The sequence below is a fragment of the Notamacropus eugenii genome, chromosome 3 (genome assembly GCF_028372415.1).
Source record: "Notamacropus eugenii isolate mMacEug1 chromosome 3, mMacEug1.pri_v2, whole genome shotgun sequence".
NCBI lineage: Eukaryota > Metazoa > Chordata > Mammalia > Diprotodontia > Macropodidae > Notamacropus > Notamacropus eugenii.
The window spans coordinates 178,538,041-178,562,185 of record NC_092874.1 but is presented as its reverse complement, the minus strand read 5'-3'; the positions used below and the strand labels follow the sequence as shown (position 1 = coordinate 178,562,185).

Here is a 24,145-nt window from a genome sequence, read left to right as displayed (position 1 = left end):
CCAGTTATACAGCTACTAAGTGTGAGAGCTAAGACTTAAACTAGAACTTAATATTCCAAGGCCAGTATTCTTTCTACTTTACCACACTGCCTTTTTGTAGGTGACATATGGATCTTTGGGACCTTGGCTTAAATTCCCAGTATAGTTAAAAATGTAACTTATTTTAGAAGATAAATTACAATTTTATTTTGGCTAACATTTTTAGTAAAATATTCCTTCATTGCTAATGAGAGATTTTAGTACATCAAAGTTATTCATAAGGAAAATGAATTATATCTGAAATGATGACTCTTCCTTTCATTTTTATGATATTTTGAACTAATTTGCTTAAATGTGATTATGACACTTACAGGCTCTGAATAATAAAAAAAATTGCAGAGGAAATCATACTTTGAGAAATAAAAGTAAAGTAGGAGGTAGAATCTATTTCAAGTATTTACTTTTTCAATAAAATTAGTCTGTTATGGTTTTAGAAAGAGAAAAAAACATATTTGGTCTGCTTTTATGGAAATAACAAGGTAAAGAGTATAAACAGAATGAAAATGTAATTCTTTAATCACTTTTTTTCCAAACTTATTGAGTATGAGTTAAATGAGTTTTGCTGTTTGTGTTCCATTAAAGCATATGCATTTTTAACTTGATAGTCCTATAAACAAATATGTTTGGCACCTTTTAGAATATAAATTTAATTACCCAAAGTAGGCGGAAGCTCTGGAAGTATTTTAGATTAACTGAAGAAATAATATTCTGATCTGATCTTCATTCTTGCTGTTCCCCCTCTTATTTTTAAGGAATTACAAGTACATGTGGACCAGATTACTGAAATGGCGGCAGTAATGAGGAAAGCTATTGAAATTGATGAGCAGCAGGGTTGTAAGGAGCAGGAACGAATTTTTCAGCTTGAAGTAAGTTTTAAATTCTGAGTATAACTTGAAATAGCCAGTGCTAAATAAAACATTTGGTCAGAGGAAGCACCTCTTTGTTTGGCTTTTGAGAATGGCAGCCATGCTTCAGCTATGAAACCCAATGGGTGTTTAGGGGTGAATAGGTCTTTTTAAATCTGAAGAACTTAAGGGTGTTCTTCTGCCAGCTGTTTAGAAATGTGTTTTTGTACTCAAGTATGAAATATTGATACATTCTTCTCATGTGGATCACAGTGATGTTATACATTAAATACCTTCCCTATATAAGAAGTTTATAAAGTCCTGTTCCTGATTTGGACCAGTAATCATTTGACAGACCAGAAGTAGTCATTAGTAATAGCTAATTTAAAAACTACCCCTGTTTAATTTCACCAAATCACTATACTTCATACTCATTTAAGTTATTATTTTCTTACATCATTTTTTAAATTCTTCATAAATCGGCACAACATTCTTTCTAAATCTGATTACATTCTTTGGAAGGATATAAATGCATTGGGTGCTTATAGTTTGTAGCTGCAGAAATATGAGCCATTATTCTTGAATTCAGTGGACTAAGTGTCTCATGGGAAAAAAACATTTTGAAACATAGTATTTGTTGACAGATGGCCAAGTACATTTTGTCTCTTTAATGAGTAGCTATGTTCTTTATGCCACTAAAGCATAAAATAAGACTAACAAAGAAATGGTATAAGTCAGTCGTGAAAGATTAAAACAAAACTCCTTTGAAAATAATCATGACTAGAAAGTTATAGGCATGTTACTGAGCTGCATTGGTAGAGGAAGTTTACATAAGTCTACCTCTACTGATGAAATCACAATTCTAGACATAGGGGTGTGTGTGTATATATGGTGTGTGTGTGTGTATATATATATATATATATATATATATATATATATATATATATATATATATATATATATGTTATAGATATAAAATATTTTTGCAGTTATGAAATGTTTTAGATTGGTTACTTCTACATATTTCCTTGTTTTACCCTCAGAAAGTTTACCTTTTTTTAATATGCACCTTGATGTATGTGTGGTATTTGAGTTTGTTATTTATATTTTTTATAGCAAGAAAACAAAGGTTTGAGAGAAATCCTTCAAATAACTCGAGAATCATTCCTGAGCCTCAAGAAAGATGATGCATCAGAGAGTACTTCTTTGTCAGCACTGGTAACCAGCAGTGATCTGAGCCTGAGGAAGAGCTAAAGAATGTGGAAAATCACTGAGCTTTTATTGCACAGCTCCTAATAAGGAACCAGGGTTTACTAAAAAGTTGTTAATGAATTGAGCACCAGAAAAATCACAATCTTACATCAGCCCTTCATTTCATTTTTATATTATGTATAGTACACTGGCGAATGACATTTTAAAAAGATACTAGCAGAAGATCAATATTTGGTTGTCATTGACTTTATTATTCCTATTAAAATGTTTAATGGGAAAGTGGAAACTTTAAGCCATTGTTATTAGGTAAACAAAAGTTCTCATATATAGAAACTACTGATCGTACTACGCCCTTGTCACGCTGTTATTTTTCTTAACTTTTTTTATCCAAATGTTAAATATATATAAAGCTCTACATAGAATTTATGCAGTTACACCATTTTTTAAAATCCACATTTTCTTAGCTTGGACTTATAAAAAAGGAAATGTATCCATTCCTAAATTTGATCTCTATTTGATATAAAATGGCTAGCAAATGGTATTATACTTTACATGTACAGGGCCTGCCTTTACATTTCTTAATACCTTTCAAAGATATCAAGGTTATCAAAAAAAAACTTTTAAGATTGATAATGTTTTGATTTTGTGGTATAGGCCATAAATTGGATATGTGTTTGTTCTTCAAGCCTACATCCTAATAGGTGCTTTTGTTTTAACTAGCAACATACCATAGTTGATCCTGACGTTTTGGGTAATAATTGTCCATAACTTACTGAAGGTGAAGAAACGTAGAAACTATCTTTTCAGTAATGAAAAAGAAAGCTATACTACTTTCTGAGAAAGAAAACCATATAGAAGACAAGATTATTCAGTAGGTTGAACTACTACTTTAGCGGGAGGAAAGGTTAGGTTTGGATTCCTGAATAAACATTAATTTGGTCAGGTTTCTTTTCTGGTTGATTTTTGGGAATATTAATCTGTCCATTACCCAACTGTCCCAGTTGGAAGACCTGATATAGCAAGCCAGGAATAAAGAGATTTGAAGGGGGCAAAAAAAAAAATGTATTTATTTTAGCCTTGTTAATAGTAAACAACTTTCACCTGGTTTATAAAAAAGAAACCTTTATTCCTTATAAAGGCTTGTTTGTCTTATTAGATTCCAACAGGAGCAAAGAAACTATAATTGTAGGTCTCTGAATCTGCCCTTGAACTCATCTGTTCCTAATAACTTTCAGATTTTTTATGGCCATCACACTGAAACAGATACTTGGGAATAGTTCATTTTCTTGGATTTTATATAAACTTCAAGTTATTTACTACCACTGTGTGAATTTTCAGAACACAAAACCAAGTAAAGAAGTAACTGAAGTTTGGGCCATTATTTAAATAGAACAAAAACTAAGCTTTCTCAAATTAGCACAGATTACAAATTCCATTTAGATCATCTGTTGAAGAAATATTACTCAGCAGAATCTATTAATTAGTGTGCGAAGTCTCACATATTGCTAAGAGTAAAAGCAACAACTGTTTACTCAAACTTACCTTCCCAAACATTGGGTGTCTTTTTTATTTAAAATAAAATCAAGCCTTATTCCAGAGGCCTTAGTGAAGATTTTCAATAAAAGACATTTTTTTCCTTAAAATTGTTTGGTAACTCTCTTCTATCTTATTTTGATTAAGAAGAGTACTTGACTTGGTGGCAGATTTCTCCAAATGGTTTTGATTTTATCCCGTTTAACTTGAGAAAATAAAACAAGCTGCACTGTTAAGATTTAGTATGTGGCAATCTTGAGGCAGCTATTAAAAAAAAATGCTTGATGAGTATTTTTGTAAATAAAGTTGTGATTTAATTTATCTCCTCTTGCCTGTCATAGATATATTGTGTTTTTTGAGATTTAATTTTAGGGTTTTGCAAAGTTTCATTTTGTGTAATAAGTTTCAGCATATACGCATTATTTTTGTAATCCAGAAGCTTGAAATGTGTATTTGGAATGTACTGTATAATTTTATCAATAAAGATCATTGATAAAATTAGTATAATTTTTCCAATAACTTAAAAAAAAGAAATGCATAATTTTTCATGTTCTCAAAGGTTTGTCAGTCAACAACCATTTTATTAAGAACATATATATGTGTGTAGTCCTACAGTTCCTAAAGGCAACAAATTTGTGAAATGGAGATAATCCTGAGGTTAGGTGCCACAGCTTCACACCTCAGAGTTAAATATCATAGAAGTATAACTCACAGTCTGGTCTGCTAACTCCAAATTCATTGCTGTGAGGATCAACCTAACAAGTGTTAAAGCACCCATTATATTCCAGTCATTGTGCTAAGGATACAAGTACAAATAAACAAACAGTCCCTACTGGCAATAAACTTACGTTCTCAGGGTGGAGTCAACAAATACACATGTAGCATAATGGATAGAAATAAATCCCAAGAATACAAGGTAGGTTGGGTGGGAGGGTACTAGCATCCAGAGAGATCAGGAAGGGCATCCTTCAGGAAAGTGATGCCCAACCCGCACCTTGAAGAAGAGAGGGATTCTGGGGAGGGCATTCCAGGCATAAGATCTGGCCAGAGTAATGACACAGAGATCTTATTAGGAAACAAGAGAAAGCCATATCATATAGTACAATGTCCAAAAAGGCTAGAAAGGTCAGCTGGAGCAAAGTTTGTATAGACTTTTGAAAAACTAAAGAGAGGGATTTCATTTCTAAAATGGAGTCTGTCCAGCAGTTTCTGGATGAACCAATGAACCAACCCCTGGCCTAAAATACCTTCCAAGCAGAAATGAGGCATGTTGAAGTGAGAGACTGCCCATTCCATAGGTATCCTAAAAGTACCAATAAAGCAGGTTTACTAACACTAAAGCAGAGTCATGCTTACAATGGGCCATGGTGTGAAAAAGCAGGAAAGCCTAACTGCTAAAAACAAACCAAAAAACCCCTGTCTCGTTACCTGAATTCCACAGTTGACCTCTTTCAGCACCAAACCCAGAACCATGTTCCAACTGTACAACGATAGCCCCAAGTTAAGCAGCTAGGTCCATACTACTGTATGCAATAAAGTGCATTTTAACCCTCTGTCCCCAAACTGAATTGCATTAATAGTGTCTGACAACCAAACAGACCCTATTTTAAAATAATTCCAAACTTGACAGTATTTTCAAGGTCAAGTCATGCCACCTAAAGACATTTATTGTAAAAAATGTACTTGGCTTATAATATTCTTTCCTTCCCTTGCTCTCAACATCCATCAGCGGTAGCAAAGATTTCCTCTATCAAAAAACCTAAATTCATATGATGAGACAGAAGCCAGTTTTTACATATAGATGAAAACAGCCAAAAAAACTGTCTTTACCAATTTACTTAGAAAAACCTTAAGTGCTACTGATACAAATTAGAATATAGGAACTCTGAAGACCTGTATGAGAGCACACTGAGTTACTATGTATAGTACTATATGTACTTAAAATTTAAATACATTCTCTAATTTGCACTTTCCATGAAGGGGCTAAGAATCCAGATAACAAAGTTAAATAAGGTACATGCTTTATTCTAATTTTTTTCTTCTAAAATTGGAAACACAGATAAGGTAAACAGCCTGGAGAAAAGTTTTCAGAAACATATTTATTATAAAAAGATATACAAATTTCTGCTTTTGATTACTCACAAAGTATTATGACAATTTGAAAGGTTAAACAAAATGTGTTTTCTTCCTTAATTGAGTACCCTACTTTTACAATCCCTAGCTAACAACAAACCTTGACTTTACAAATAAATATATGAAGTTGGAAATGCATCCTGTAGGCACAGGCCCCATGTTTAATGTAAAAAAGAGGAGAGGGAGAAGGAGGAAGAGCTTTCCAAGTGTAAAGTGTTATCAGTGGGCCATATTCAGAATTCTATATTTTACTGAGATTCATTTAAACCCAAAAGGCCAAAGGAAGGGGGTGATGTTGGACAGTAGAAGAATTAGGACAAAAAACTCATTTTTTTTTAATTTTCAAGACTATTTTTAAAGGTAAAAATCAATAACTATCCACTAATAAATTCCCACTATCACAAGGATAATACTAAGAAAACTGCTGAGAGCTACACTGCTTCAAGCATCCGTGGTTAACCCATGTATAATCTTGAATTAGAAATTCCCACTAACTTGAAATTCATATTGGTGAGCCAAGTCTCCAGTCCATTATGCAGAACTGGGAGGAGAGGCCTGTTGGAGTTAGTAGTACAGGGCACAATGCCTTCTTGTGGTGAGGAAAAAATGGTTCTCAGACTATAAAGGAAAAAAAAACGAAAAAAACAACTGAAAGTTGGTTGTATCCCAATGCTAATGCTAATGACCTTCACTAAAATCAGCCACATCTTTAGTGTCCTTGCATTTTACCCTCCACTCCACTAAATTCACTTTCAACCACCCAGGTAACAAGAGCTTTGAGAAAGAGACTGTGAGACAAGTTTTGTTTCGTTTTTTAACATTCGTGCCAATACCAGCTAATAATCAAAATGTAAAAAACACTTGATTTTGAGTTTGTAAAAAATAGGGGTGACAGCTAATGAGTATAAATTCTTTTCTAAAAGAAAAATAGAACCCATATGCTCTCAAACAATTTTTTTTAGAAGTTTTTAGTATTATGCTGGAAATGCCCATAAAAAGGTCATTTATTTGGACTCTGAAAAAAGTCACCAGGCTTCATTTTTTACCTCTTTTCAGTCCATTGAAACATCAGGTATGATTCTAATTTAAGCCAAAAAAGAAAGATTGCCTTTTCCATAATATGGTCTAATGAGAGAGAATCCAGAGGTCTAATAGAAGAGAATAAGAGAAGATCACTCCTCATTACTAGCCAGCTTCTGATAGTTAAACGCATCATTCCTCATCTCTCTACATACTCTAAAACTCCAAGTACACTCAGTATAATTTCGGTATACTGACAGTGGGCATACTGTCAGGTCCCTAGACCTCCAGCAACCACAAATAAAGATTCAGTCTAAGATTTGCATAAACCACCACCATAATTACACAAATTAAAAGAAAAACATTTTAAGGGGTTGAGAGAAAAATTCAGAGATTTCAATAATAAAATGATAATGGGCCTTAGCATACATTTCTCCACTTCATATCCCCAACAACCCACGTCCTTTTCCTTCCTTATTGTCTATATTTAAAGGATTAAGTTGAACATTAAACTCAAAGCTCTCTTTTCAGATAACTTAAAATAGGAAAATGCTTCCTTACCATTAACAGATATCTCCTGCCATCTCACTTACTCCACACCACTCCTGCCTCCTCAGACACCCTCCTCCTCAACAGTATCTAGACAAAAATGTAACTGCCTCTGAACACTGCTTTATCATGAGAAGGTCCTAAAGGCATGTCAAACCTCGTTAACAAGCACAGAGAGACTAACACAGCCTAACATGATATCCCAGGCAGCACACACTGTCTAACCTTCAGACACTCTATGGATCTCCTAAGCAATCAAGTCATAGCACCACAGTTGACAAGCATTGCTTCCAGTGTTCATGCTGATTTTGTCCTTTGGATAAAAGGGAAGCAATGACAGGGCATCACAGTAACAGAGGCGTTCTTTCTCCTGATGCTTCCTCCCCTTGAAATAGCTGTTTCAACTGTGTTAACTTGCTATAGAGTCTTTCTCTTAGTGGACGAACATGATAGCTGGGATCCAGAATGTTGGTGACTCTGCGCTCCCTTTTTTGCTTCCACATTTTATATGGGTGGGGAGGGAAAAATGGTTGTCCCCTCTCTCTCCGGATCTGTAATGTGATTCCACTCACTGCCAACATTCCCCAGATAGCCAGAATAACAAAGTCTACAAAATAAGAGAGATATACAGTTGAAATTCGATTTTAAAATCCAACTGACAAATTCAGTTTTCTCATTTGTAAAATGAGCATAATAATACCTCCCAAGTTAAAATGAATGAAATAAATGTAAAGCCCTTAACATAGTACCTACCTAGCACATATATATGTTCACTACATAAATGTTAATTATTATTATTATTATATAATGCATTTATCTATTAATCTTTTGCTATATGGCTACTATGACGACCAGTCACAAGGACATGGTTCTTAAATGACACTCTGCATACACTGAAGGCAAATGTAAGGTGCCACCCCTTTCTCGACCACCTTTATTGCTACCTACGTGAATGGGAGTATAGGTCCCTATCACTGACAGCAGTAGGCCTTTCCTGCCGCTTCTGAGTAGGTAAAAAGAAACAATATAACTGATCCACTTTAATATTTGTTGTGTGTTATGATTTCTTGTAATTTGAAATGAATGAATTACATAGAGGTGGGGTTAGAATGGGAAGAAAAGGTTTTGCAATGTGGATACTGCTTCAGAAATAATTCATGGAACACCTATTAAAGTTTCCACTCAATTCTCTTCCATTTTTAAATCTCCCCATTCCAGTCCTCAGGTTCTCAGGCCCTTCCAAAAACAATCCAGGGAAGAGGGAAGGTTATACAAAGAGATAACTGGGGGTGCCCTAGAAAATCAGATAGATCCTAACTGTGCCTATGCCCTGTAGCACAGAGGCACCAATCAGAAGAAATAAAATAGATAAGAACTTTCCAACAACTCTGAGAGATAGGTACTATTGTTATCCTCGTTTTTACGGAAGAGGAAACTGAGAAAAACAAATTTTAAAAGACCTGCCCAGGGTCACACAACTAGTAAGTAACTGAGGTAGGATTTTGAGTTAAGGTTTTCCTGATTCTAACTCCAGAACTCTAGCTAGTATTTTCTTGTCATGCACTCATTTCAGTTGTGTCCAACTCTTCATGACCTCATTTTGGCAAAGATACTGGAGTGGTTTGCCATTCTCTTCTCCAGTTCATTTTTACAGATTAGGAAACTCAGAGAGAGTAAAATGACTTGCCCAGGGTCACAGGGCGAGTTAGTGTCTGAGGCTAGATTTGAACTCATGAGGATAAGTATTCCTAATTCCAGGCCAAGTTCTCTATTTACTGCACTATATAACTGCCCTTAATACATACCAGCCAGTATGCCATCTGTCTGTTCCTATGCTATAACATTTAATAACCAGGAGCAAAAGCAAGGGAGCCCACAGAAAAATAAGTCAGGCAGAAACACCAAAAATGGTTAACTCAACAAAAATGTATTAAGCATCTGCTATGCATAATACACCCTCAGAGCTCTACAGGGAGCTGTTTTTATCTCTTACTTCCTCTTCCTAGCATAGATTACATCTTAATTCTAAGGGGTGGCAAGGGTAATTAGCAAAAACTCATTCAATACTATGAAATTTTACTCAAACTGGAACCTACCACATGAGTTTAAATCCTTTTTTTCCCAATGCTAAAAGTTACTGTTAACAGGTCAAGTGTTTTGCAAACCTTAATGTGAACTGTAGTTATAAACAGGCTGTGTTTGAAAGTGAAGGAGTTTCACTTCATTGAGTGCTTTCTTGTAGTTAGTTCTGAGCTAGCTGGAAACATATACTTGAATACATTAAGAATTTTGGGACAACCTGCATTATAGGTGCATCGGTGGCACTTCCAACTGGCCACACTACTAGTCCCTTGGCTTAAATACTTACCATTAGTTTGAAAAGGCACATTGGTGTAAGCTTTGTTGAAATTGGCGCTGACTGCTCTCTTAAGTACATTCAAAGTGATGTATGAAAGGCTGGTATAAAAATAGCTGTCAATGGCTAAGACCAAAGAGTAGGAGCCGGTAATTCCACAAGTCAGTATGTTCAGCTACAAGAGATGATGAGAAAAGTAGTCTTAGACTCCAATCTCCAAAAGAACACTGATCTCAATCAAATGTTACTGCAAGTTAAAGGAAGAGTCCTGTCTAGCCCAAGGGCTGCCTGTAGGAAAGTACGGATATTTCAGTAAGGGCTATTGTTACCATGACAGACTGAGCTAAAATATTTAATACACTTTACAAACTGCTTGCATCCTCATATGAGATTCATACTTGCTTGGGCATACTCAGGCATCAATTCATTTAATAAATATTTATTCTGAATAAAGCTTTATTCTACAATGATATTAACCTTGATGGACGACTACAATTTCCAGGCAATTCCTATGTGGTATGTTGACTCTTTACCCTTTTTAACCAATTTTTACAAGACTGCCTTCTTCCAGCAATGCTGTGAGGTGGGTCATAAAAGTTTATATCCATTTTATAGATGAGGAAACAGAGACAGGTCAAAATGACTTGGCTAAGATCATACACCAAGAGCCTTTTCCTCCAATACATCAAGCTGAAAAAGGCCAAACTTTTCATTATGTTACTAAACCACAGAATATCACAGAATTGGAAGATCCTCAAAGGCCATTAAGTCTGATGTATACTTCCCCCAAAATTATGGTTGCTCAGTCATATCCGACTCTTCATGACCCCACTGGGGGTTTTCTTGGTAAAGACACTGAAGTGGTTCATCATTTCCTTCTCCAGCTCATTTTACGGAAGAGGAAGCTAAGGCAAACAGAGTTAAGTGACTTGCCCAGGGTCACACTGCTAGTAAGTGTCTGACGCCAGATTAGAACTTAGGAAGATCAATCTTCCTGACTCTAGGCCTAGCCTTCTATCCACTGTGCTATTTAGCTGCCACAAAAAAATTACCTCTACAAAAATACTTGAAAAGTGACTATCAAACACATTTAGAGACCTGTATGTAGTGAGGGGAAATCTACAATGACCCAAGGCAGCCTTTCCAGTGTGGAACACACACACACACACACACACACACACACACACACACACACAGACACAGACACAGACACACACACACACACACACACACACACACACACACACACACAGTCAATTAGTCTCTAAAATCACAAGTCTTTTCAGATATCTTTCTTCTTTTCTTCTTCATCAGAATCAGTTCCTTTTGTATCTTCAAAAATGTCCTCCCTTTTTTATCTTAATTTATTTATTTTTAGTTTTGAACATTCACTTCCATAAGTTTTCAATTTTCTCCCCCTCCATCCCCAAGACAGCCTGTAATCCTATATAGATTCTACATATACATTCCTATTAAACATATTTTCACATTAGTCATGTATAAAAAAATTAGAGCCAATGGGAGGAATCATGAGAAAGGAAAACAAAAAAAAACAAACGAACAAAAAGAAAGCAGTCTGCTTTGCTCTACAGACTCCATAGTTCTTTCTCTGGAGGTGGACGGCATTTTCCATCCTGAGTCCTTTGGAATTGTTTTAGGTCCTTGCCTTGCTGAGAAGAGCTAAGTCTATCAAAGTCAGTCACTGCACACTGTGACTCTTACTGTGTACAACATTCTCCTGGTTCTGCCCCCTTCACTCAGCATCAGTTCATATTAAGTCTTTCCATGTTTTTCTGAAGCTCGACTGTTCATCATTTCTTATCCCGTACTTTTTTAAACAAGTATTTATTACCTTAGTACACAAAACATCAATATCTAAAATCACACAATGAGTATTATAACCATCACGACATACTTACAATTCTTAGGCAACCTATGAAAACTACTGGAATTGAAACAGCTATACAAGAAAAAGTCACCCAGAACATAGCATCATCATGAAAAACCTTCAAGTTACCTGGAAAAGAAAAAATCACTAGTCACAAATAGTCCATATGAAATCTAACCTTCTCAACATAAAGGAAACAAATATACTTGCTCCTTGCAACTGAAAGTTACGGATCTCAGATTTACAGAGTTTGGAAAGGTATAAAAAGTTGAAAAGGCAATAAATTATTTATCTTATAAGGTCTCCATGTACATTATTATATACTATTATATATTATTACATATATTATATGTAATATATATTACATATATTGTATGTCTATAATATATGTGTGTTTAATACACATTATATATATATACACACATATACACACACACACACATATATCAATAGGTGATGCAATTAACTGGTATTATATTTAGCTATCAACTCTCACTAAAGTGGGTCTTACATACAGTGTTAACAGAACAAAAGTATATTCCAAGAATATACAGTGAAAACTGTTCAAACCAAATTCTCATACATGAGGTGATGGAATATGTGTCTATAGAATACAAAGCTAATTCTCAAAATACTTCCTACCAAGCTACCAAATGTCACAAGAAACGTGCGTTTTTTGTAGGAAGCAGAAGCAGCAGCGAGAGGGTAAGTCACCACAGAAGAAGACAAGGAGCCATTTCCTTTAGTGTTGGCAGAGGTTGAAAGCACAATAGTATTAAAACATTCCTCTCCAGGATATTTTTAGATGTCCTAAGTGCATAAGAAACTACCTATCCCTTAAATTTCTACTGAAATGCCTTTCCTCCAGGGAGCCATCCTTTAATTCCTCACCTTGGTACCAGCCATCCCCGCCCCCCTCTAACCTCACAACATAATAATACACATTCATGAAAGTGTTATCTACATGTCTGTGCTCTGCCCTTATTAGATTATAAATGCTTCGCACAGTACTCTTCCCAGCAGGTATTTAATGTCTGCTGAAAAGATTCTTTTACATAAACTACCAGGGCAGCCCACATAAGTTTTGGGTTTGATTTTTAAACACCTCCAGGAAGTACTGATAGTCCTGCTCTCTGTGCTCAGAACAGCTGGTAGAAATTCTACAAAGTATAAATTATACAGGATCCTTGCTCTCAATAAGCTTAACAATATATAGCAATCTCTGTATCCCAAAGAAGTCAAAGAAAAGAGGAAAGGATCTATTTGTACAAAAATATTTATAGCAGCTCTTTTTGTGATGGCAAAGGATTAGAAATGGAGGGACCCCATCCACTGGGATTTTGGCACATGACTGTGATGGGACACTATTATGCTATAAGAAATAGCCAGCAGGATGGCTTCAGAAAAACCTGGGAAGACTTGCATGAACTGATGCAAATAAAAGTAAGCAGAACCAGGAGAACACTGTACATGGGAACAGCAATTTTGTGAGGGTAATCAACCACGAAAGCATGGCTGGTTTGATCGAGACAACGATCGAAGGCAATTTTAAAGGCCCCATGATGAAAAATGCTGCCCAGCCCTAGAGGCGGAACCAATGAATTCTTTATTTTTTCAGAAGCGGTGAATTCTGAATGCAGACTGAAGCACACTTTTTTTTACTTTCTGTATTTTTAATGTTGTATTTGTGCTTTCTTTTGCAACAAGGTTCACATGGAAATACGGGCGGTATGACCTCACATGTATAATCAAAATCAAATGGCTTGCCTTCTCAAATAGCAGGGAGGCTGGGAGGGAGGGAGAAAATCTGAAACTCAAAATTTTTAAAAATGATTGTTAAAAAAATTTTTTACATGTAATTGGGAAGATTTTAATGAAATTAATATATCAATATACAATATAAATATAATGATAAATGAAATAAAAATATTTTTAAAACCCGACAATGTAAAGCGTTCATTATGCATATATATGTATGCCAGGCATTTGGGGAAACAAAGACAAAAAAAAGCATCCCTGCCCTCCATTCTACTGAGGGAGAAAACATTACTATATATATTTTGTACATATGTACCAGAAATAGGATTAATGCCCACAAAGTAACAGTGAATAAGGCAGGCAGCATCCTAAATGCCACAGCAGTTCAGAAGGCAGGAAGAGCTGTGAATAGGGATTAAAAGATGAATCGAATGTAGAGGAACACGACACAAAAACAGGAATGAGCATGCTACAATATGTGGGAAGGAGATAAAGCACAGAGAGTTCTGCCAGGTTGGATCAGTTTCATGCCTGCTAATAACTGGTGAGGAGAGGTAGAGAGGCAGGGCTTTGGAGAATGTGGTAGAGAAACTCGGGAAACTGGTTATAAATTCTTTCCCTTAAAAAAAAAAATTATACAACAGAAGTCCTCCTCTGTTTTTGTACAAGTTAATAATAGTTTTCCAATTTTTAAATGCAATTTTATTGAATTTAATTTTTTGATTTAATTTAATTTTTTGAACAAAGGGCCTAAACATACAATCTCCTACCTAGTGGAGTAAAGAAAGCCACAGACGAGATGAGGAATCCCAGCACTAGTCCAACACAGAGCATACAAATCAGGATCAACCCAAATCTCCACCAAACCATCACAAAGAGAATTCCACCAACGCCTCCCGCAACTGTAGTCAAAATCAGGCGATCTACGCAAAGAAGGGGGAAACGAAACCATTTTACTCACATTGTCATACTCTGTTGGCAGACGTGACTTGAAGCAAACAAACTCAGCCTTAATGTCTATGAAAAACTAGGATTTAAAATCACAGGAGTCTTCAATGGCCCACAAAAACATGTCAGCCCAGGAACTCTCCAATGCTAATCACAGCCCTAATAAGGAGACTGAGTTTACAAAATCTTACAACAAGTTTAGCACCAAGTAGGTCGGAGTCATAAAAATCCATTAATTTTTTTAACTTCCAGAAAAACTCTAGAACCAAAGGCAAACAAATCCAGTTCCATTGTAAATAAGGCACAGTTGCCTCTAAAAGCAAACATATATATTCACAACATGACTAATACAGAAATATTCTGTATGAGAGCACATGCATAACCTGTATCAAACTCTTACCATCTCACAAGGAGAGGGAAGGTGAGAGAGGGAGAAATTTTGGAACTCAAAATCTTTTTTTAAAAATGAATGTTATAAATCTTTACATATAATTGGGGAAATACATTATTTTTTTTTAAACCCTGTGGAAGTAGTAGCTTGTAGGCAGTGACTTGGTCAACATTCTAACCATACTCCAACACTTATCAGTGGTAGTGATGCTTCTTATACTGTTTTTACTCTGAAACTTAAACACCAAATAAAACAGACATTTCCATGTACATAGTAGAGCAGAAAAAAGAGGAATGTATGTGAAAATACAGACCTCTAGTTTATACAGCTTTGCTTTTCTTTTTAAAGTTCAACATGTAGCTTTCTGAGCTGTTGTCTCATGCAGGGCATTATTAAGGGATTAAAATGTGATAGCTGTCATTATACCCCATTTACATCTACACAAAGATTTATAACATACAATAGGCAGTCTGGACCTGTGATTTCACTAGTATAGGGAATTCTCAAAACCTTCAAGTTCTAAGTGACTTGTGCAGGTATACAAGCTGTATATGTCAAATGACTCAAACCCAGATCTCTCTGACTCAAAGGGCAGCTCCCCAACCACTATGCCAAGCATTCAGTATCAGTTATCAAAGAGCTAAGAGAAGGCTGGGGAACTAACTCAACATTTTCCTTCTTGACTTAGCAAAAAGCTGATTTTTACTTACCATCATACTGAAGAAAAGTTAATCTTGTAATCAATATATAAAAAAAGAATCCCACGAAGATAAAGCCTATGAAGAACAGTTCTAAAAATAAACCACAAAGAGGAAACCACAGTTCAATACTCTGCATTTAAGTACATTGGTGAATTTTTAAGGTAACATTTTGTTCTCATTAATGATATACCCTTAAGTGTCCAGTCTCTGGATGTTAGAACACTTGGTGACAAAGGAACAAGAAAGTACTATGTGGCACAACAGAACTGAGTGGAATTATCAGGCATTCAATACTATTAATCTTGAAACATGCCCACAGTAATGGCAGCAGGGTACAAGTCTAGTATATACAAATCATCTTTCAACTACCCTCTTTGGGAATGAGGTAGATTTGTCATCATCTGAGCCTGGTACCCAGCTTGCCACCCAGCCTGCACACACAGACAACTCCCAACTTTGACTCAAGTCAAGGATTACACATTAAATTCTAATATTAACCTACGCAAAATGAATCACAGAAGTAAACTGGTTGATATTGATTTTTTTGCTATCTCACTATTTTGTTACAAGGGATGACTCTCTAAGTAGGAAAAGTACAATGTGAGTTTACAGTCTACATTTGTCAACGAGGTGATACAAAACAAAACATATCAATAAAAAATATTCATTTTTTAAAAGAAGCAAACCTGAACCTTTAGAGTTCTAAAGCAGTCCAATGCCAAAGATGTGATACTGAACAATCTATTATACCATTCTCCCTTATAACATGAAAAACTAAAAAAACTGTGTAACTTTAATATAAAATCTAGTAATAATGTCTGGAGAAGTCAAGGACTTAACGGTAATTGCTCGCATGGGAAAAGGTATCAATTTCTCACATCATAAATTCTTCATATTGTTCTTCTTTCCCAGTTAGACATGAGAGGAATACGAAATGATATGAATGAGGCAGCAATTAAGAAAATGCTACTATCTGTTGAGTTGTACCAGCTCATTCTGATTCTCTGACTGAAAAAATAATAGTGATTGTTTTCTTCAAAGCCTTCATAGCCTCAGGGATGTAAGTACCAGCTGACTTCCTCAGGATTTAGGACGAGCTCATTGCTTACTCCTACCACTCCATTTGTTGCTGTGGTCTTTGGAGTTCTAACTTGCTCTACACAAATCCATTGGTGGCCTGCACTTTTATAGGCACAGACCATGACAAATAAAACACTCTCTGGATTCTGCAATGGGTGTCTCATTTACACAACATAAAATGCAGTAATTATTTCACCTCCCCCCCTCCCAAAAAATCACATCAACCTAAAAGTTTTAAAAAATAAAAAATTCCACCAAAAGAATTCTGTAAGGTCATACAAATATGTGGAACTCAAACCAATCTTCTCTTCTGAGGGAAAAAAGTGGAATTTTAAGTATTGAGGAAAGGCAAAATGCAAAGCAATTCCTAGTCCTTACACATTTGGCCGAATGTATGGAGATGTTAATTTGTTTACGTCACAGAACACAATATATTAAAAAGGTAGAGAATACCTGTTTTCCAGAATCTGTGTCCAAAGAAACAAATGAAGAGACCAAGAATAGCAAAAATAGTGAAAAACACTTTGGTTGAGATCCTTCCTAGAAATAATTAAAATAAAATTAAGAGTTACATTTGGTGATCATCTGAATTGCCACCCAAGCTTAATTAACAACTAGAAGGACCAAAAGTATGAACTGACACAAAAATTTTGCTTTTCAGAAAAATCTTCATCCTACTGTCTCACTTTCTTTCCTATAGGGATTTTTTAAAATGCCTTCTATAAACTGACAAAGCTTGATGCTTTGAGGTCTTCTTCAAGTATGGTCCTTCTAGTGTTCATAGACCAAAAGGTCAAGAGAAAAGAAAATAAACCGATCATATTAAATAGCTGGGATATCCACTTTGACCACAAGATCCCAGAATTAGACATGAACAAGAATTCCCTATACAATCTACAGCATTCCCAAGTGGTCAGCCAGTCTTTGTCTAAAGACCTCCACCACATTCTGAGGCAGTACATTCCACTTGCACATGGCTCTAACTGTCACCAAGTCTTTCAAGTCTCTCTCCCCTGCTGCCTCCCCACTGCTCCTAATTCTGCCCCCTGGGTCACAGCAGAGCAAGCTCAATCCCTTGTGACAGGTGAGAGTGAGCCTAATGCTAGCACCCTGTCAATTCGGATTAAATGTTGGAATGAAATGAGGCACAGAAAGTCACAAAAAGAAGTTGTATTTGCCCAAATATAACGAAGATATCCAACAAGAATACTGTGGCCTTCAGCTTATCTGGATGCATCCTCCCTCATCTCCACCCAAAAATACATCTGGTCAGCAAGGTAAAATATGGTGTCACCAAAACAGAAGTGCCCTACTTTCCAGCTTCTCCATACCCTTTCTAAAATATAATAGTCAGAACTGAACACAATACTACAGATGAAGTCTGATCAGAGAGAAGAACAATGCAATTACTGATGGTTTTTCATGTTCTGGACGCCATGTCTTTAAATTCAGCCTGTGCGGGGGTGGAGCCAAGATGGTAGAGTAGAAAGACGCACATACACATAGCTCCGAACCCACAGCCCATAGAACACCTGTAAAAAAGAACCCCCGGCGAATTCTGGAGCAGCAGAGGCCACAGAACGGTGGAGCAGAGGAGATTTCTGTTCCAGAGAGCCCTGCAAACCTCTCACAAAAGGTCCTTCGCACTGCCGAGGCGGAGCTGAGCCCAGCCCTGCGTTGGCCGCGGCACCGAGAGGAGCAGATCCGAGCAGGCTTCAGGGACAGAATCTCCAGCAGCAGTCCACACAGGTCCCTCCACCCACAGGTGATGGGGGTTGGTGAGAGGGTCTCTTTGGCAGGTTGAGAGGGGAGTGGGGTGCCCCCATAACTCAGGCCCCCTCGGGAGGCAACAGCAGAGGCGGGAGCAGACCAGGGCTCCCCAAGCAGGCAGGAGCCCAGATCCATTGTTGAAGGTCTCTGCATAAGTCCCCTGAGGGAACTGAGCCCTTGAGGCGGCCCTGCTCCCACCTGAGCACCTGAACTTAATCTCACACTGAATAGCAGCCCTGCCCCTGCCCAAAGCCCTGAGGCTGGGAAGCAGCATTTGAATCCCAGACCCCAAGCGCTGGCTGGGAGGATCTGGAGGCGAAGTGGATGTGAAGAGAATATTCAGAAGTCAAGTCACTGGCTGGGAAAATGCCCAGAAAAGGGAAAAGAAATAAGACTATAGAAGGTTACTTTCTTGGTGAACAGGCATTTCCTCCCTTCCTTTCTGATGAGGAAGAACAATGCTAACCATCAGGGAAAGACACAGAAGTCAAGGCTTCTGTGTCCCAGCCCACCCAATGGGCTCAGGCCATGGAAGAGCTCAAAAAGAATTTTGAAAATCAAGTTAGAGAGGTGGAAGAAAAGCTGGGAAGAGAAATGAGAGACATGCAGGTAAAGCATGAACAGCAGGTCAGCACCCTGCTAAAGGAGACCCAAAAAAATGCTGAAGAAAATAACACCTTGAAAAATAGGCTAACTCAATCGGCAAAAGAGGTTCAAAAAGCCAATGAGGAGAAGAATGCTTTCAAAAGCAGAATTAGCCAAATGGAAAAGGAGGTTCAAAAGCTCACTGAAGAAAATAGTTCTTTCAAAATTAGAATGGAACAGATGGAGGCTAATGACTTTATGAGAAACCAAGAAATCACAAAACAAAACCAAAAGAATGAAAAAATGGAAGATAATAAGAAATATCTCATTGGAAAAACAACTGACCTGGAAAATAGATCCAGGAGAGATAATTTAAAAATTATGGGCCTACCTGAAAGCCTTGATCAAAAAAAGAGCCTAGACATCATCTTTCATGAAATTATCAAGGAAAACTGCCCTGATATTCTAGAACCAGAGGGCAAAATAAGTATTCAAGGAATCCACAGAACACCACCTGAAAGAGATCCAAAAAGAGACACTCCTAGGAACATTGTGGCCAAATTCCAGAATTCCCTGGTCAAGGAGAAAATACTTCAAGCAGCTAGAAAGAAACTATTCAAGTATTGTGGAAATACAATCAGGATAACACAAGATCCAGCAGCTTCTACATTAAGGGATAGAAGGGCATGGATATTCCAGAAGTCAAAGGAACTAGGACTAAAACCAAGAATCACCTACCCAGCAAAACTGAGTATAATACTTCAGGGGAAAAATTGATCTTTCAATGAAATAGAGGACTTTCAAGCATTCTTGATGAAAAGACCAGAGCTGAAAAGAAAATTTGACTTTCAAACACAAGAATGAAGAGAACCATGAAAAGGTAAACAGCAAAGAGAAGTCATAAAGGACTTACTAAAGTTGAACTGTTTACATTCCTACATGGAAAGACAATATTTGTAACTCTTGAAACATTTCAGTATCTGGGTACTGGGTGGGATTACACACATACACACATGCACACGCACACACACACACATAGAGACAGTGCACAGAGTGAATTGAAGAGGATGGGATCATATCTTTAAAAAATGAAATCAAGCAGCGAGAAAGAAATATATTGGGAGGAGAAAGGGAGAAATGGAATGGGGCAAATTATCTCTCATAAAAGAGGCAAGCAAAAGACTTATTAGTGGAGGGATAAAGAGGGTAGGTGAGAGAAAAACATGAAGTTTACTCTCATCACATTCCACTAAAGGAAGGAATAAAATGCACACTCACTTTGGTATGAAAACCTATCTTACAATACAGGAAACTGGGGGATAAGGGGATAAGCGGGGGGGGGGATGATGGAAGGGAGGGCATGGGGAGGAGGGAGCAATTTGAGGTCAACACTCATGGGGAGGGACAGGATCAAAAGAGAGAATAGAAGTAAATGGCGGACAGGATAGGATGGAGGGAAATATAGTTAGTCTTATACAACACGACTATTATGGAAGTCATTTGCAAAACTACACAGATTTGGCCTATATTGAACTGCCTGCCTTCCAAAGGGAAGGGGTGGGGAGGGAGGGAGGTAAAGAAGTTGGAACTCAAAGTTTTAGGAACAACTGTTGAGTACTGTTCTTGCCACTAGGAAACAAGAAATACAGGTAAAGGGGTATAGAAAGTTATCTGGCCCTACAGGACAAAAGAGAAGACGGAGACAAGGGCAGAGAGGGATGATAGAAGAGAGAGCAGATTGGTGATAGGGGCAATTAGAATGCTTGGTGTTTTGGGGGGGAGGGGACAAAAGGGGAGAAAATTTGGAACCCAAAATTTTGTTAAAATGAATGTTAAAAGTTAAATAAAAAAAAAATTTTTTTTAAATAAATAATAAATTCAGCCTGTGCATGAGGATTTTTGACCATATCTCACACTGTCACCAGAGCTTACAGTCCACTATAACTCTAAATTCTTCTCAGATGACCATGCTCTGACAATATTATACATGAGTTAAAAAAAATCAACTTCATAAGCAAAGGATTTTACATGGATCCTTATAAAATTCATCTTACTTGATCTTAGCCAATACGATAGCTTTTATGCCATCCTTCAGGCCCACAAAATAAGCACTTAATTATATTTTTGGACTTGATGAAATTGTTATTTCAAAGCATAAATCCCAAAAGCATCTATTAATACACTGGAAGTCACAGTGCTAAAAATTAAACCCGTTTTGCTAATTGCACAACTTGTAGTAAAGAAAGTTTTTTTTCTTTATGTCTTAACATAATTAATAATGAAGTACGGTAATTAAATGTTTCCTGGTGTCAATGAAAACCTGATCCCATGACTCGTACTTTCAAATTTACAGTCTAATAACTGGGCTTCTCAGAGATAAAACTGCTTGATCAAAGCATACTATTTTTCACTATTTTTTCATGAGTTTTTTTGGTCCATGTTTTCTTTCACAACATGAATAATATGGAAATATGTTTTATACAGCTGCACATGGATAACCAATATGAAATAGTTTACTGTCTCAAAGAGGGGAGAAGTGAGAGAAGAAGGTGGAGAATTTGAAACTCAATTTTTTCCAAAATGAATGTTAAAACTTGTTGTACGTGTAATTGGAAGAAATTATTATTCACTTGAAAAAGAGATTAAAAAACTGCTCTCCAAATTTGCCATTGACATGCTCATAGATCTTGAGAATCAAGTGAAAAGCCCTTGATATATTTTTAAAACAAAGTCACCTACATTCTTCAAGTGTCATATTAAAATTATTCACACTTTCACAAAACAACAGCAAAATACTTTCTTTTTCCCCAGAAGTCTGTTTGTTGGAAATTACCAACCTCTTTAGAACAGGGGTGGAGAACTGTGGCCTTGAGGTCCCATGTGGCCTTCTAGGTCCTTGGTACAATCTTCTGACTGAACACAAGTTTTACAGAACAAATCCTCTTATTAAGGGGATTTATCGTGTGAAGTTTGGATTCAGTCAAAAGGCTGCACCGGAAGACCTAGAGGGCCACCTGTGGCCTTGAGGCTGCAAGTTCCCCACCTCTGCTTCAGAAGTTTTCCTGTTTTGTCAGGATGGTGGTTTTATCAACCTATCAGTGGTGGGGGAGGGGGAGAGTTATGAGGTTACCTACTCAGCCATCACATCACATTTACCACAAATTGAGGGTACAGTAGTTTTCTATTTGCTACAGGACCTTTTCACCCAAGATTCAAAACTACTGACCCTTTAAGGATAATCCAGTCCCACCTCCTTATCTGGCACACAAAGAAATCACTCAAAGGAATTAAGAAAGTTTCCCAAGGCCACACATCAAGGTGACATGAAAGGATACCCCCAAGTTCCACGCTTCTCTGAGATGCTTCCTTCCGCCTCTGCTGCTGGCTTTCCTTCTCTATTTCAATCTCTTCATCAAAGATGTAATCTCTACCCATTTACTAATGTGACCTGGAACTGATAAAGTACTCAGAAAATTTCAAACATTGACTGAGGAACTCTATCAGGGAAAACCAAGAACTTAAAACTAAAAGGGGCTCTGTCCTAACCTGAGCAAGAACATCAGACATCTCCCTTTTCTTGCACATACTATCAGACTCTTCATGTTTTGGGTTGTTCTGTTTAATTTCTCTTTCTTTTTTATTCTTTGTTACAGGGAGATGACTCACTGAATAGGAAAAGAGAATGAAAAACCTGAATATTCATGCAATATTGGTGAAGCTGGGAATTGGTCCTGCCATTCTGGAAAGCAATTTGGAACTATGCCCCCAAATTTATAAAACTCTGTTTTATAAACCCTATGATCCAGTGATACCATTAATAGGTCTATACTCCCAAAGAAATCAAAGAAGAAGAAAAATGGCCCATATATAGAAAAACCTTTATAGGAACTCTTTTTGCTGTGGTTAAAAAAAAAGTGGAAACTGGGGATGGGAAGGGGTTCATTAACTGGAGAATGGCTGAATAAGCTAGAGTATATCAATATGATAGAATACTATCATGCTCTAAGAAATGTAGAAGGGCTTGGTCTCAAAGACATCCAAGGAGACTTATACAAATGGAAATGGAGCAAAGTGGGCAGCAGAACCAGGCAGACAACTTACACCACAGCAATAGCACTGTAAAGACACACAGCTCTGAAAGACTTAACAACTCTAATAAAGGGCCAGTCGTGAGCAAGCACGACTCCAGAGAACTCCGGACGAAAAATGTTACCCACATCTTGACACAGAGGGGATAGATTCAGGGTGCAGGATGAAAGGGTTTTTTAGACATGGAAAATTAAGAATTTGCATTGTTTGACGATACATATTTGTTACCAGGGTTTTGTTTTCTTTCTTTTCCAGGGGCTGGGGGGAGAAAGTGGAAGAGAAAGTAGATTTTTATTAATTGTAAAAAATATAAAATTAATTTTAAAAAAAGAAATATGAATATAATGATTAAGCAAGTGTAATCAACAATGCACCTCTTTCATTTGCAGGCACATATCTGAGTTATCTTTTTTAGCTAATAGCTAGTAAAACCAAATTATTGAAATGAGCTTAGAACCAGGTGCACATATATAAAATTTATAAATAAATGCACATTTTTTTTTAATTAAAGAGGAGAAGAGATATGGAAATGAAGGTGATTTAAAAAATAACAGATTAATAAAACTGTGGAAATTTTTTTTTTTTAAAGAGAAATTTCACTTTTTTTCTAAGGTCCAGGTATTTGCTTGGGCATCTCAGGATAGCAGCAAAAAAAATATGGAAGAGGAATGATATGTAGTCAAGGCAGAATACTCTGAGAGAAAAGGAGGCAGGTCTTCTTAGACCTAAAGGAAAGTGTCAAAGATTTACAGCAACCCTGATTTAGAGTATGTAATGGGTAAAGAAACATCAGCTGGGAAAAACAACACAGACAACAAAAATGAAAACAATCACAAATTTTAGCTTGTTGGGGCTAAAAATAACCATGCTGAAATTCCTTATTTGCTGAGACCAGTCTTTGGGGTCGAAGGGTTCTTTCTTGATTTAGATGAAAGGACTACTGCACTCACCAAGAGAAGAACAATTATCTACAGTGGTATTGAAGTGACAGGCATACGTGTGAGCAGGAACGTAAGCGGCTGATGTATTTAAAACTGGGTCCCGTACAATGACATTATAAATGACACCCTGTCCTGGGAGAGACGAGAAGTAAACGATGGTCTTATCGCTAGATTTCAGGGTAGCAACCTGAAACAAAAAATGACAGCTTGGTTACTTTGTGTCCAAAATTAAACAAAAACTCCACTCCACATATCGCAAATTCAACATGCCTGTAGTAATAAAATTTAAACAACATTTCACTGTAAC

General features: G+C 36.8%; 2 protein-coding genes across 5 annotated transcripts in view; one reads left to right on the top strand and one right to left on the bottom strand.

Moving 5' to 3' along the window:
* Positions 1-4,130, top strand: part of FGFR1OP2 (FGFR1 oncogene partner 2) — a 32,975-nt gene extending 28,845 nt beyond the window's left edge. For all 3 annotated transcript variants that reach the window (XM_072653445.1, XM_072653443.1, XM_072653444.1), the window contains 2 exons: positions 792-905; positions 2,001-4,130. In XM_072653445.1, the coding sequence (XP_072509546.1) occupies positions 792-905; positions 2,001-2,138 (252 nt within the window). In that variant the 3' untranslated portion in view covers positions 2,139-4,130. The remainder of the gene's footprint in view (positions 1-791; positions 906-2,000) is intronic.
* A 1,578-nt stretch (positions 4,131-5,708) lies between these two features.
* The window catches only part of TM7SF3 (transmembrane 7 superfamily member 3), a 40,300-nt gene continuing 21,863 nt past the window's right edge, over positions 5,709-24,145 (bottom strand). For both annotated transcript variants that reach the window (XM_072653442.1, XM_072653441.1), the window contains exons 6-12: positions 23,848-24,025; positions 16,907-16,993; positions 15,383-15,463; positions 14,104-14,256; positions 11,607-11,704; positions 9,700-9,862; positions 5,709-7,938 (exon numbers count right to left, since the gene is read on the bottom strand). In XM_072653442.1, the coding sequence (XP_072509543.1) occupies positions 7,676-7,938; positions 9,700-9,862; positions 11,607-11,704; positions 14,104-14,256; positions 15,383-15,463; positions 16,907-16,993; positions 23,848-24,025 (1,023 nt within the window). In that variant the 3' untranslated portion in view covers positions 5,709-7,675. The remainder of the gene's footprint in view (positions 7,939-9,699; positions 9,863-11,606; positions 11,705-14,103; positions 14,257-15,382; positions 15,464-16,906; positions 16,994-23,847; positions 24,026-24,145) is intronic.